The sequence below is a fragment of the Trachurus japonicus genome, chromosome 17, assembly GCF_045865225.1.
Source record: "Trachurus japonicus isolate A0001 chromosome 17, Traja_1.0".
Classification (NCBI taxonomy): domain Eukaryota; kingdom Metazoa; phylum Chordata; class Actinopteri; order Carangiformes; family Carangidae; genus Trachurus; species Trachurus japonicus.
In genome coordinates, this window is record NC_140923.1 from 5,167,189 (window position 1) to 5,183,525 (window position 16,337).

The following is a 16,337-nucleotide window of genomic DNA, read 5'->3' on the forward strand; positions in this document are numbered from 1 at the left end:
TTGAACTGGATGAAACCTCAGTTGCATATGAATGACAAACGCGTGGCCTGTGTGTCAATTCATTAACATATCTGGAGCAGCCACAGGGAAACACACACACACACACAGACACACACACACACACAAGCTTCATTATAATGGAGACAATTGGACGGCATCAAATACTTGAGATGTGTGTGCGTTGTGTGTGTGTCCCAGGGCGAGTTCACAGCGATGACACGTCGTCCTCAGAATGATCTCAGTGTGGGAAACACTAACTGTTGAATACAACTGTTGGTTGTACGCTTGTTGTTGTTGTATTTTAGTTTCATGTATAAATGCTGTATCTTCCACCACTTCAGCTGCAGCTCGAGTCATTAAACTAGATATTCTGCAGTGTTTTTCGGGGACTGAGCGAGTCCTTGTCGTACTCGTCACAGCTCTGTGAACAGGTGAGACTCTGTTTCTGCTGACGCTGATAAACGCTGCTCTTTCCTGTGATTTGTGAGCCGTTGACCAATAAAGCGTGAAATTGCAGTCATTATAATCTGCAGACAGCTGTGATGAAGCTGAACTCTTCCCTGTAGTGACTCGGGGAGTGAAAAACATCCAATAATCAGTTATTTCTGAAGATGAACTGTTATCGATCTCTCCGTGTGATGGATTTCACTGGTTAGCGCCTCGGATTAAGCAGGACGAGGCGAGACTTGTGATTGGTCGGAGTTGGGGAGGAGACACAATGAATTTAGTGTCGCTCTCCTCATCACTTTTAGCGGTTGTCGGCTCCTCAGGACTCCGACTCTCCACACGGTCATCTGTCCACAGTTTTGCCAAGAGGCTGTTTAACTCTCAGCTGATGTCAGTGACTCTGAGGAAACGACTCCGGTCCGTTCGCTACAAGCTTTTCGCTGCAGTGGAGGTGACGAAGAGGATGTGTGCAGAACATCCATCCATCAGGAGGTTTTTACTCAGAACCTGCAAATAAAACTTGTCTTGAGGAGGTTTAGTTTAGGTGAGTGGCTGCAGGAAACACAGCAGTTTTATCTTCTTTCTCGGAGAAACAAATCCCTCAAAGTGTTGGATAATGGTGGATTATCCAACACTTGGTGGAGTGTCCATGGTGGATCCAGGTGGTGGGCGGGGCTTTGGGTGACTGCTTTGTTGTGACATCACAATGTCACAGGATGTGACAGAAGACTAGTTTCAAGGCTCAGTTTCTGAATGCAGACTGACGCTTCTCTCTGTGGATTGCAGTTCCTCTCCTAACCAATAGAGTGAGTCTGTAACACCGAGTCAAGCTCAGGTTAAAACCTGACAGTAGGAATAAAACGTGTTTATTGTAGTTAGATGAATGTAGTTAGATATAAAGCTAGAGTGGTAAATACGATGAGACTGGGCCTGGGATCATTGTAGAAAGATACAACTATTTTATATGTAAATTTAATAATGTATGTAACTTTAATAATGACCACAACAACTATACTTTAAATGCAACAATCCTCACAGGTATTTAAAACTGAAATGAAATTTAAATGGGAAAATATTTTCTTGTATAAAATAAAAGGCAGAATTATGTTTAGTGTACTATTGAATTTTTCTTTTTTAGTTTCTGTGAAAGTTGTTTTAAGTTTCAAAACAAAACCCTTTTTATTGTGTACACTTGAAAAATACACAATCTTTAACTCATCTCTTACAAGCAATGAACACTTCTTTTTACTTTCAAAGAAAAAAACCTTATACTTGAAAATAAATTAAATTTGATCCCCTTAAAATCCGCAAGTTACCTTCAAAATAGTCTGAGCTGAAGGAAGTTTGCTGCTGCGATTAGCCTCTGACCCGGCGGCAGTCCTGCCTTCCTGTTGCAGTTTTCACAGTCCCGTCAGAGAAAGGAAACAACAACAGGGACCACGGATATTTCGATATGACTGTAAATATATTCAAAGCCAATGTTTACGCCATTTGCTATCCAAGGACGTTCCGGCTACGGCAAAAGTTTTATCTATCAAGCTTGGCCCCTCGTCTTCAGTGAGCTAGCTTCAGTTTAGTTTATTTGAAAAGGGACAATGTACAATGTACATTAATAAAACATTGTAAAAAAAAACAAAACAAATGTAACTAGCGAGCTAGCGAGGCTAATGCCTACCCCTCAGCGATATTTTAAAAGCGCCCGTTGCTGTGGCACTGCCCACAACGATTGTGATTGGTTGAAAGAAATCAAAATAGCCGGGCCTTTTTTTCCCTCCGACCACACACATTCACATGTAACACAAGATTTAAACCTGTTACAAGCCTGTTGGATGAAGCTTGTGTGCTGTGGGGCCTGAAAACTATAATGGCTGCTTCACTCAGAACTGAGCATGAAATAAAAAAGCACATGCATGTTTGTTGGTACTCACGAATCCAAGGGTTTGTTAGTCGGGGTACGAGTGATGGCAGTCACAGTTCAAACACACACACGGGCAATGGCGCACAGCCACGAAGTCACAAGGAAGAAAACAGCAGGGCCGTCTGTTGGAAACCTGTCTCTCTCTTTCTCGCTCTCCAACGTCTGCCTCCTTAAAGCATATTATCCCAAATGAGCCACAATATCAAACTTTATCTCTTGTCAAATTAGCATTAGCTCGTTTTAGCTTCAGAAACATCTTAATGCTAAAGCTACGATACACAGGCACATTAGCATCGTATGCTACTGCTAGTTAGCACGTCCAGTCTCTTAACACTGTAACAGTTAGGCTAGTTAGCACAAAATACAGACATACAGTACACATCATATTCACCTCTTGCAGGTCACACAGAAGTTTATATCCAGGACCAACGAGTAGTCGACCTCCATGATAAAACTTAAATGCTCCCGACACCACGATGCTACGTCTTAGCTCTCCGGTCGATAGCGTCTGTGTCTCTCCTGTTGCATGCTCACTACACACCACACTAACCTAGGCCACTAGTCCCGCCCCTCACACAGTGAATTCACTCTGATTGGCTCGTGAGTTTGATAACAACCAAAGTCAACACAGAAATGAAATGATTGACATAAGACTAGTAACAGGTTAGGTTACACATGTAAATAAGCCTACACTGCTTCTTCATCTCTCCTTTTTTCCTGGATCACAGATATTTTTTTATAAACTTGATGAACTTAAAAACCTTTATATATTTATTTATTTTTTAACTATAAATAGTCAAATTTATTTAACTGTTTGCTGTGTTTATACTTTTTATCCAGCACATACTTGAATTATTTTTATTATTATGAACTTCCACTTTTAAATATCAGGATTTATTTTTTAATATAACTTTTTATTATAATTTAAGATGAAGCTCATGCACTGTAAAAAAGACAAAGAAGTTTCAAAAAAATTCCAGAAAAAAGTGGTAAGATTACTAAAAAAATGTTTTTAAAAAAGGTCAAAAGAAGTGGTAAAAATTTCTCAAATTATTTTTAATTCTAGAAAAAGTGGTAAAAAAAAAAAGAAGAAAAAAAGGCTCTATTAAAAAAAACGGTGTAAAAAAAAGTTTAAAAATTCTAGAAAAAAGTGGTAAAATTTCAAGAAAAAGTTGGGGATCCCCTTTGACCCTGCTAGGCCCCCCTGGGGGACCCCACCCTGAGAACCATTGGAGTAGAGGAAAGAGCTGTGGGTACAGGACATTCACTTTTATACAGGCTACATAAACAATTATTTTCCCTTTTATGAAAAATTGTGATAATTAGAATAAAAAGCTGAATGCATGACTTCTCATGAGCTCAGTCTGCAGCTGGATTCAAACTGTTTTTTGCACATACGCCTATCTGTAAAACTGTGAGATAGGAAGTGATCAGTGATCGATCAGACGGATTCTTGTCTCTCAGCTGTTTTCATCCATCACGTTTTATTTTCCATCTGTTGGTTGTTGTCCTGTCTTGTCTTGTCGTGGTCCGTCCTTCATTATCATCATCATTATCACCCTCCTCCTCCTCCTCCCGTCACAGTCCAGTCGTGAACATGAACTGCAGCTTTGTTTGATAACGAGTGCATCGTGACGAGCTCGCTCTCCACTAACCTCGGTGCACAGTGAACGTGAACGTATGAGATGATGATGATGATGCATGACTTTGCTCTGATGCTCTGATGGTGAACGTTGCATTTTGGTCAACTTCCCCCTCTCTCTTCTTCTTCCTCCTCCTCCTCCTCCTTCCTCCCTCCTTCCTCCTTGATTTGTTTTCTCTTTTTCTTTTGTGGATGTAATGAACGTAACTGTGTCTGTTCTTCTTTTTTTCATTTTGTAACTTGAATGAAACAAACCAAAAGGGGGGGACAAGCAGGTTCATTCTATGTGCATGTGCTTTCCCCCTATAGACTCTGGCTGCCCTAACGAGAAATTCGATAAATCTGCTTCCAAACCATCTCGCACAAGCTTTGCATGTCCACTCTGGTCCTGAGGAAATTAACAAGCGAATAGAGAGCGCCATCGACTTACGGAGTGGCGATAAGTTGAGAAGAGAGCATATCAAGCCTTTCTCACTGATGTTTAAAGACTCCAGCCTGGAAGAGAAGGTAGCTGGGGTTTTAGACAGATTCCTGTTTGGTTTTTTCTTTTTTTCTTTCTCTCTCCTTCCTCATTTTTTACTCCTAGATGAAGATTTTCAGAAGCAAAACAATGAGCAACATTATTATTATTATTATCATTATTATTATTTTTCCTATCATGAGTAAGCTAAAGGAACCTGCAGAGAATCAAGTTTAATCGTTTCACTGTATTTACATGAGTCACTGAGGGATGTGGTGAAATCTATAGGAAAATAATGCAGTCAGTAAAATATAGATAATATATCTGTGCAATCTGTCAGAGTACGGAGTCTCAAGCGTGCCACCTGAATAATTCATTAACTTGAATTCTACATTATGCTCAGTTGATAAGTTTATACAATCATCAAACATTTATACATTAAATTATTTCGAGCAAAAAAAGCAATGGTCAGAAAATTTGCAAGCAAATATTTCTGTTTTCTTTTCTCATTTTTCAAAGATGTAAAAAATAATGAAAATGTAAAAATGTAAAGAAAAAAGAAAGTATCTTTAAAGCTGTCCTGTAGAGTTTTTACATATAAACCAATGTCTGTTACATTACCGCGCTGTTGCCCAGGAAATGACGCATTTAAAAGGTTTTTAACATTTTGTCTTTTAAAAAATCACCTGGCTATTGTATTATTTCCTTAGTTTCTATTTTCTAATAACTTTATTTTGGGGAGTCTATTTTCAAATTAAATTATTAATTACTCATTCAAGGACATAATCAAGTTACTAATATACAAATGTAGTTGATTTGTTTGTTTTTTCTTTATTGTCCATGCGCCTTTCAAATTAGCATTAGCTTTATCTTTTAAACTACATCCAGTGTTTTTCTGGATCAAAGCTTTATTTTGAGGTTTTTCATCAGGAAACAGTCAGGTGCAGCTAAACAATTTTTAAAACTGTATTGAGTGAATCATATTGATTATTAAAAGGTTTCTGATTGTGTTCAGTGACTGACTAATATAAAAGGTGGTGGCACAAACCTGACTCTTTGCAAACATTAGCAGCTTTTTTTCTTTATTTTCCAGTATTTTGCTCACACATGAAAACGACTTCAGCGAGACTCATGTGAGATTCTGAAACAAGATAATAAAAAGAAAACGTCCACCTTTAAAAGAACTCCCTTCAGTTTACTCATGACCTAAAGTCCATGCCATGGACCTGTTTCCCTTTTTACAGTTTTGTGGAAAAAGTTGATTCATTCAACTTTTTGTTTTGTTCTTCTTTTAGCCGAAGTGCGTCACATTCACTCAAATAAAAAGAAACAATTTAGTTTGTTTTCTCAAATTCCACGTCCTTGAATTATGACTTTACATCTCATAGATACGTATATTAATCTACCACAACAAGATGAGCTTGAGGTAAAACTTAGACCACAGCAGAAATAAAACAAATTCATTACACTCTTCTAACTCTAAATATACTATACTGATACACAAGTTATATTCCTTTATACTGTATGGAGCTTTAACACAAACATCTACCTTTATACTGTATGGAGCTTTAATACAAACATCTACCTTTATACTGTATGGAGCTTTAATACAAACATCTACCTTTATACTGTATGGAGCTTTAACACAAACATCTACCTTTATACTGTATGGAGCTTTAACACAAACATCTACCTTTATACTGTATGGAGCTTTAATACAAACATCTACCTTTATACTGTATGGAGCTTTAATACAAACATCTACCTTTATACTGTATGGAGCTTTAATACAAACATCTACATTTATACTGTATGGAGCTTTAACACAAACATCTGCCTTTATACTGTATGGAGCTTTAACACAAACATCTACCTTTATACTGTATGGAGCTTTAACACAAACATCTACCTTTGTTTGATGCACATATGAATACTACAAATAATCTTATTCACAGCTGTTCAGTGTAAACAACCAGACAAAACGTTTCCATAGCGACACATTTCAAAGACACAGCCAATAGAAACTGAGCTCTTAGTATGATGGGATGTGAAGTCATAATTGACCCTTTGTTGGCCTTCTGATTGGTCTGCTGTTCCACCAATCAGAGCGCTTCTCCCCATGTCACGTGTTGCGCAACATTCTAAGGTTGGACAACCCTGGAATGAAACCCTATGAAACAAGATAGGTAGACAGCAACTTTTGGGCAAAAACTTCTTTATAATTTTTCAATATGGTTAAAATGTGTGTCTGGGGTTCCTGCAATAGCGACTCACAATATCTGGAACGTATTGGAGTCATTTTTATCCCATTCCCTAAACACAAGACATCAATAAACATACTTAGCCTAACATATAATATTACTTTAAGCTTCTGTTACGTATTTAATTGAGCTTAATAATAGGGTTTGGGGGTGGTCCACTAGGGGGCGCTGTAGGCATAGGTCAGGGGTTAACTGCAAAGTTTTGTTTGTTGTTGTTGTGTGCAGTCCTCATGAGAAGTGAGCCCGTTTTCCCTGGCTGTACTGTGCTAAGTGCTAAGCTCATTCATTCTCTAGTCCACTCTCTGGTCGTGTTCATAGACAGAGAAGATCTAATACCTTCAAAGTTATCTAGCAAACGTAACATTACCGCCACTAATGTCTTTTTAACTTTGTGAAGTTTTACGAGGAGAAACGGGAGATCGGCGGAGATTAGCTTGTAGCTAACGTTAGCTAGCGCCGTTAGCTACTAGCTAGTGAGTGACCAAAACAATGATTTTTCCCCATTTTTCGGAAAAGTCGGGTAATGCCCGTTCAATCGCTCTTTAGCCACGTCTGTCTTCTATCACGGACACCATTTTTCTGATATGTAAGTTAATTCAAATTTCCCTTACTAGCAATTTAAATCTTCCTAATTTTCAATGGTTTCCAATGGGAGTTAACCCTTCCGTGACCATTGTTTGTCCAACCTAGCAACAGTAACCGTGGGGGGCGGGGCCTTGACAAAGGGTCAATTGTGTGATATGGAAATCTTCCTCTGGTGAATGTGACGCTCTTCTGTAGCTTTTTGTCCAACTTCTCCCCAATGTTTGGTTTTGGTTTTGGTTTTGGTTTTTCTTCTGTTCCCTCAGTGAGCTCATCTTTGACCTTTGAGTTGACCTACACATTGGCCCCGTTTCCTCCTCCACATTTGTGTTTCCCTTTGAATCCCAGAGACATTTCCCAAACTTTTCTAACAACTTTTTTTTTTTTTTTTTTCCCCCCTTGGTTGACTTCTTAACCTCTTCAGTAAGTGTGCAGTGATTTGCTGTTGGCCTCCCTCATTATTATTATTATTTTTCTTATTTCTTATTTTTCTGCCGAAGTTGTGACGAAACGTGCAGCATCCTCTTGCTAATTTCCCAGCACCCTTTGAGAAAGAGACAGAGCAAGGACGGGGGCAGCAGGGGTCACGGGGGAGAAAGGGGTTGGGGTTGGGGAATCATTATTAATCAAGACTCAAGTCTAGAGTCTTACATCAACGTCGGGGGGCGGGGCTTCTCCTCGAATGACAATTAAACCACCAGGAAATCATGGAAATAAAAACTCATCTCTTTCATGCAGAGGCCGAGGAAACAGAAACAGATTTAGTAAAAGCTTTGTACAAAGTTATTTTATCAGATTTTGATTTAAGAGTTCACTTTTAAGATTATAGCTGAATATTTAAAAATTTACAGGATTAGTCAGGTTCACTGTGTACAAAAATGTACTTTTGTGGGAATTTTTGGGGGATTTGTTGACCCATACATTTTTGGAATCTGCAGACCTTGGGGAATCCAAAAACCAATGTTGCCACTTACACAGACACCCGTATGTCGGCCATTTTGGAATTTCAAAATGGGCGCCATACGGGTCAACAAATCCCCCCAAAAATTCCCACAAAAGTACATTTTTGTACACAGTGAACCTGACTAGATGCACAACTTATTGAATGCAGTACAATGGGCTTTATGCACAGCTCCACTACTTCCTGAAATAAGCCAGCTCCTTTATTTCCTGTCTTACATTATTGGACCAACTGATTAATCCAGGTGTGTCTGACCATTATTGTGAGATCAGACACACCTGGATTAATCAGTTGGTCCAATAATGTAAGACAGGAAATAAAGGAGCTGGCTTATTTCAGGAAGTAGTGGAGCTGTGCATAAAGCCCATTGTTTTGTGAACAGCTGTCACGGTAAACAACGAATAAGGCGATAAAGAAATCATACATTTGACATTTCTGCCCGTGTAGTTGTAAACAGATTAGATGTAAACCGTTTATTAGCGAATTGTACAAAAATAACAATAAAATTGAATGAAAATATTAAAATTTAAAGTATAAGATACTAGAAAAGCACATAAAAGTAGTCAACAGTAGAAGCCAGTCAGTATAAGCTGCTATTGAAACTAAAAGCTCATAAAAAACAGAGAGAAGGGAACAGAGAATTTTTACTGAGTTGTGGGTGTTGATGTTTGCGAGTCAATAAAATAAAGTTTGTCATCAATCAGATTTCAAATTTCACTTCAAATTTCTGCTGCTGAGTTTATTTTATTTTTGGAGAATCGCTCTCAGGTTGTCTCTTAACTCGACTAATGGCTAACGGCTAACAGCTAACGGCTAATGGCTAACGGGTAACAGCTAATGGCTAACGGCTAACAGCTAATGGCTAACGTCTAACAGCTAACGGCTCTGACCCCCCAGGACCCGGCTCTCCCTCCGCTCCTGTCTCTCTCTCTCTAACGCTTGTGTCTGTTGACCCGTCGCATGTGTCTGTGCACCGCTGTGAGTCTGAGCAGCGTCTCACTGTCTCCACTTTCTCCGTCTTGTCTGTCTGAAAAAAAACAAAACTGTCTCTCCATCTTCCTCCCCTTCCTCCTCCTCCTCCTCCGCCCCCTCCTTTTCCTCTTCCTCCCCCCTCTCGCCTCCTCTTCCTCCTTCTCATCTTCTTCTCCCTCTCACGCTGCAGTACTCCCAGATGAGGGACGAGGTGTTCAAGTCCAACCTGGTGTGCGCCTTCATCGTGCTCATCTTCATCACGACCATCCAGAGCCTGCTTCCCTCTGCCAGGTAAAGAGACACGGAGAGGACGGATGGAAAGACAGGAAGAGACCGGGGTCACTCCCGTCCTCTTTTATCTGTTTGTTTCCTGTTTCACACACAGTTTCCCTCATAAAACACCAAAACAAATCAACATGAGGCCGAGAGTTTTACTAAAGTTCAATGGAACAGACTTTATTATAAAGTTGGCTCCAGCTCCAGAGTCCCTGAGCTCCATCGTACATCATCAGTCGTGTGGAGTCTCCACATGTTTTTGGTGCCATATTTTACTTTTATTTACTGGTATCAGTCGATCCCAAAGTCCAGACATAACTCTTCAGTGTCTCCAGATTAATACAGATCATTATTTATTTACAAAACCTCAGTTGTGGGTGTACAGGACTGTGTAAAAGTTTGAGGCCATTCAGATGTTTAGATTCTTTCTAATTCACAATAAGAAGACTGGGTCCTTTAACTGCCTCAATGCACAGAAGAACTAACTATCTATCTGGAACTTTGAATGAAGTTAATCCATGAATTAAAACTGTTCCTGAAAGCATCTTCACTTAGAGTGGCTAAAACTTTTACACTGTCCTGCATGTTGTTATGTATAGTTCAAATGTTTGACATTAGTATATTTTAATGAAGCTGAGACTGAGACACTTTACTGTTTCTTCGTTGCCTGAACAAAAGTGTGTTTACAACACGTGACGTGGTTTCCACAAACAGTTTTAAGGCCTTGTGACCTGAACACAGCACAGTCTGATCCTAAGGCTTCATCAACAGTGAGCATTGAATGCTGGGATGATTGTTAGAACCTTTGTCGCCCAGGACAACGATGATGGGATGGTGTCGTCATGGCGTTGTGATCGGTCGGAGGCATCATCTGAATTAGGACACTGGAGATGAATTCTAACAAATTTTTCATATGGATGGATGGACTGACTGGATTTGATGGAAGGATGGATAGACCAATTGGATTGGATATATGGAAGGATGGATTAATGGACCAGTTGGATTGGATAGATGGATGGATGGATTTGATGGAAGGATGGATAGACCAGTTGGGATGGATGGATGGATAGACCAGGTGGACTGGATAGACTAACTGGATTTGATGGATGGATGGATGGATGGATGGATGGATGGAAGGATGGATGGATGGACCAGTTGGATTGGATAGATGGATGGATGGATTTGATGGAAGGATGGATAGACCAGTTGGGATGGATGGATTAGATAGATAGATGGATGGATGGACCAACTGGATTTGATGGTTGGACAGATAGACCAATTGAATGGATGGATGGATGGATGGATGGATGGATGGATGGATGGATGGATGGATGGATGGATAGACCAGGTGGGCTGGATTTGATGGATGGATGGATGGATGGATGGACCGATGGATTTGATGGTTGGACGGATAGACCAATTGAATGGATAGATAGATAGATAGATAGATAGATAGATAGATAGATAGATAGATAGATAGATAGATAGATAGATAGATAGATAGATAGATAGATAGATAGATAGATAGATAGATAGATAGATATTCAAGGTTCAGCCTGATGATAGAAGTGATAATTACTGTTTTGTTCATTATGGGATGTCGGTGTAGACATAATTAGATCTTCTGCTCAGTGTGAGAAACACGTCTCATAATGTTCAGATCAAAACTCCGAGTCGTCATAATTAGGAGGTAGTTAAGTCTGCATCTGTTTAATGACGGCGCCGTCTGTTTTTATGTCTCTGCAGGATGGTAACCATGGTGATCCAGTTCTCTATCCTCATCTTCCTGCACTCCTGCCTGGTCCTGGTCACCACGGCAGAGGACTACAAGTGTCTGCCCCTGGTCCTGAGGAAAGCCTGCTGCTGGATCAACGAGACCTACGCCGCCCGGAACGTCATCATCTTCGTCTCCATCCTCATCAACTTCCTGGCGGCCATGATCAATATAGTGAGTCCAAACAGAGTCACACCGGTGTGTAGCGCTGGGGAGTGATGATGGAGACTGAGGTTATGTGTATGCTCATGTCAGTTAAAGCAGAAGTAAGCGGAATGTTTGTGTTAATATAAGTCTTAAATAGTTATATCTTCCGACAGCAATCACTTACATAGAGTGTTTGGTCTGTCAGTCACTCTGCTCTGCTCTGAGCCGAGGAGAAAACTTTCCTTGTATCCTACAACCTTTATCCAATGAGGAGAGAGAGCGGCATAAAGGGGCGGTCCTCTCTGTGTGTGCAGCCAAGGGATGCGCGTGAATGTGGTGACGTAGGGACGAGGGCGGGGACTGCTAACTCCATCGGCTGACAAGAAGTTAGCCAAAACTCAACACTCATCCAACTAAATTGAAAATTCTGATTATGAAGGTTAATAATTCAAAAAAATAATTCAAAAAAGTGCAAAACATGTTGTATGTAAATGAGTTATTTCATTAAGGATACAACTAAATTCTATAAAGTTAGCAAAGATACATGTTCAGGGCTCGACAGTGCGACAGTTTTGCTCGCATTTGCGAGTTGATAATAGCCCGTGCGAATAAAAAATTGCATTCAGTCGCATCAGTGCGACTCAGACAGAAACTGCATGCACCGCTTTGCATGCTGTTTAACGTGAGCACAGTATCCCCCCCGCCCCGCCCCCCCTGCCTGTTTGGTGATTTTGGCCGCCGCATTGATTAAAGCTTGTGTACATCGGGGCCGTTCAGATGTAACGTCTTTTCCGCACATTACTTTCAAGGTAGACGCGCGTCATGCACGCCAAGGCGACACCGTAGCAGCGCACATTCGGTGCGATGCGCTTTTTTTCCGTGCACGTTCGACCTGCTTCTCCCTCCGGTACACGGTCTCGGGCTGTCTCTCCCCTACTGTTTCACACGGAGCTCTGCCCCAGGTGAAGGAAGCCCTTAGGTGGTACGTGGCCTCCGAGGCTACTGCGGAGCTATCAAAAAAAAAAAAACGCTTGTCGCGGTGAGAACAGCTGACATGTGGTCACAGTCTCACAGTGCAACATTCATATAAACTTCAACCTCAAAGCTCCCTGTCTGACCTGTCCCTGAACATCACACAGGGGCAACATGGAGCCGTTTGTGTGACAGGTTGTTGAGGAAAAATGTTTGGTGTTTTTACTGTTCTCAAATGTAAAAATGGGTCATGTTGGACCCTCAGCATTATTTAAGGCTTAAACAGCCTGCTACAACATTTTTCATTGTGCTCCTAAAAAATCTTAGTGTAGAGCCCTGTATGTAATGTTCAGCTTTTTATACTGAGGGAAATATAGGTTCACTGCTCATCAATACCCCCACCCCTGGGCCACATGCACACACATACAGCGTAAAACTAAAAACTAATATTGGTTGTAATAAATATTCTATTTTCTCACACATATTTGCATTGTTTGTCTTTCCTGATTTTTGTTAAGGCAAAGAGCCAGTTAAAACATTAAAAATTAGTCTACAGGGTTAGGATTATAGGCTAAATCTACTTTATTTGTTTGAAAATGATATTTTCACCAAAACTACAAAATTTTTATTGTGCTACTAAAAAATGTTGTGTGCTACTAAATTTTTCAGCATGGTAGCACAGTGCTACTTGGAAAAAAGCTTAGCGTCAAGCCCTGATGTTAGCTAACAATGGCCAATGTATACCTGGTTTTGAATTAAAGCAGAAGTAGCCGATGGAGTTAGCAGCCCCTGCCCTCGTCCCTACGTGCATTCACACGCATCCCTTGGCTGCACACACAGAGAGGACTGCCCCTTTATGCCGTTCTCTCTCCTCATTGGATAAAGGTTGTAGGATACAAGGAAAGTTTTCTCCTGGGCTTACAGCAGAGCAGAGTGACTGACAGACCAAACACTCTATGTAAGTGATTGCTGTCGGAAGATATAACTATTTAAGACTTAACACAAACATTCCGCTTACTTCTGCTTTAAATAGATAAATGATAAATAATAATAATAATAATGATGATATTAAGATTTTTTTAAATGATAAATAAATGATAAATAAAACATTATTTGCATTGTACCTTTCATATAAGAAATAGGTTTGTAACGTAAAGACAAATGACAGCCTACAATCAGCATAAAAAATGTTTAAAAGTAAAAAAAAAAAGTCTCAATGTATTATTATATTATTAAGTGTCTTGTGCTGATATCAAGAATGAACCAAAGCAAAAAAATCAATGTTTTATTCACACTGAAGAAAGGAAGGAGTTCCACCACACACAATGTGGTCATTTCAATACTTATTTATTATTGAAATGAAAAGTAAAGCAATGCGTTTCTCTCCTTTCTCAGTTTGATTTACATTGTTTACGTCTGTTGATTCTGTCACTAACCTTCATCAACTCCAGGAAGTAGATCCTAGACTAGATCCTAGACTCGGCCTCCTGAGCAGGATCAGCTGTTTGTTGATCTGAACCTCGACCTGTTTGCTCACAGATCAGATGTTTGTTGACACGAGCGTCTCGACAGATTAAAGTCTTGATGAAAAACTGTATGTGAAGGGATTCTGGGTATTATTTATCCTAATCCTTTCATCGGTTTAATTCTGTACAATAACAATAACCCCCCCCTCCCTCCCCCGTTGGTCTCGTTTCCTCACAGCTGTGGTGCGACTTCGACAAGTCCAGCACCTTCAGGAACCAGACGTTCAACGAGTCGGCCTCCATCCCAGACATCTGCTTCTACCCAGAGGTACCTTCTAAATGAGGTGTCTGAATTTTGCAGTCTCTTCCATCTGTTGTGAGTTTTTTTTTTTTTTTTCCCACTTCTTTGACGGCGGCAGCGGCAGCGAGATGATAAATTAAACATCTCCGACATCTGCTGGCGCCCAGAGGGAGGTCTCGCCTCAGACAGCGGACAGACTGATGGAGCCGTCAGAACGTCACAGAGAAAATATCCGTTACGTTGTTTCTGCTGAACCGATGGAGCCGACGACATTATCGCTGCATGTAAACATCACAGACCTGTTTCCTCGGGGTTAAAAGAGCCGCGCGTGCAGATCAGAGCTGTAAACCAGAGATGATGTTGTCATAGTGATGTCATCATGTTTGATCCAGTTTTGGGTTGGAGACGAGTTTGAATGGAGGGCTGAGAGAATGAACCAGAGTCTAACAAAAAGATGCTGTTAAAAGTTGCATTATGGGAAATGAAGTGTGTAACAACAGGTTTGTGTCAGCCAATCAGAAGAGAGGAGGAGGTTCTGAGCCTCTCTTCTGATTGGCTGACTGTTTTCTGAGTGATCCAATAAAAATAGAGCAGATTTCAGAGAAACCAAATCCTGCAAAAAGTGTTGGATGGTGGGTCCAGGTGGTGGTGAGGGGGCGGGGTTTTGTTGTGACATCACAAAGTGACAGGAAGTCCTGACGGCTGGTTTTAAGGCTCAGTTTCTGAATACAGGCTGTGTGCATTTCTCTGTGGACTGAGGCTTTGATACTTTCACAGTATTAATATAGAACCTAGAGCTGCTTTATAATCACACTACACATGGACATTTACCTTTATACTGTATGGAGCTTTAACACAAACATCTACCTTTATACTGTATGGAGCTTTAATACAAACATCTACCTTTATACTGTATGGAGCTTTAACACAAACATCTACCTTTATACTGTATGGAGCTTTAACACAAACATCTACCTTTATATTGTATGGAGCTTTAATACAAACATCTACCTTTATACTGTATGGAGCTTTAACACAAACATCTACCTTTATACTGTATGGAGCTTTAATACAAACATCTACCTTTATACTGTATGGAGCTTTAACACAAACATCTACCTTTATACTGTATGGAGCTTTAATACAAACATCTACCTTTATACCGTATGGAGCTTTAATACAGACACATATTTATACGTCTACTCTGTGTTTTCTTGCTGCAGTACTTTGTGTTCACCGGCGTCCTGGCCATGGTGACGTGTGCCGTGTTCCTGCGGCTGAACTCGGTGTTGAAGTTGGCCGTGCTGCTGGTGATGATCGCCATCTACTCGCTGCTGACCGAGGCCTTCTACACCTCGCTGTTCGTCCGCTACGACACCGTCCACCACAACACAGAGTGAGTGTTGAGCCATCGCACGAGTGAGGCGTTCCGGCTCCATATTTCCTCAGATTTATTTCATATAGGACGAATCGCCTTGATGTTTACAACTACTTCCGGGTAGAAAACCAGCTTGAGAACAATAGTGACGGACGAGAGTTTCGCTATATGTATCTAATTTTTCATGTCACTATATCGCCATTTAGACTAATCTGATGTTTGTAAAGTCTATAAAACCAATGATTGGACAAACATCGTGTGCACATTTTTGGAATTAGTCATGGTTATCATAGATTAGCCGGGCTAACGGTTAGCTACCTGTCTAACTTTAATAACTCAGTGACTCAATAAACGGTCCATGAAAAAATATTTTCTCCAGCGGATATCTGAGTTCCAACATGACTGAGCTAACTGGAGTAGTTTCATGTCGTGTCCAACAATGGGAGGGTTTTAACAGCTGACGTCCTGATGTTAGCTTAGCTACCACCATTAGCTTTGCTACCGCCGTTAGCTTAGCTACCGTTAGCTGTCCCTGTCAGCTGCAGCCACTGGTGCTTTCTAGACACCGTGATTCCCCCAAACTGAATAAATACAACACTATAGCAACACAAAACACACACACACACAGAAATAGTAATGTTTCTTCAATCATTTCAGATTTGTCTAAACGGTGATAGGGCGTGAAAAATATGATCTATATATAGCTAAACTCTCGTTCGTTACTATTGATCTCATTCAAATTACGTGCTGGTTTTCTACCCGGAAGTAGAATGTAAACAA

The 16,337-nt window shown here is 40.4% G+C and overlaps 1 protein-coding gene across 1 annotated transcript in view; it reads left to right on the top strand.

Annotated features, from left to right (window-relative positions):
• adcy8 (adenylate cyclase 8 (brain)) overlaps positions 1-16,337 on the top strand; it is a 144,571-nt gene that overhangs the window by 107,699 nt on the left and 20,535 nt on the right. Inside the window, exons 10-14 of the mRNA XM_085804555.1 lie at positions 4,317-4,514; positions 9,434-9,534; positions 11,266-11,467; positions 14,117-14,206; positions 15,403-15,575. Of these exons, the coding sequence (XP_085660681.1) occupies positions 4,317-4,514; positions 9,434-9,534; positions 11,266-11,467; positions 14,117-14,206; positions 15,403-15,575 (764 nt within the window). The remainder of the gene's footprint in view (positions 1-4,316; positions 4,515-9,433; positions 9,535-11,265; positions 11,468-14,116; positions 14,207-15,402; positions 15,576-16,337) is intronic.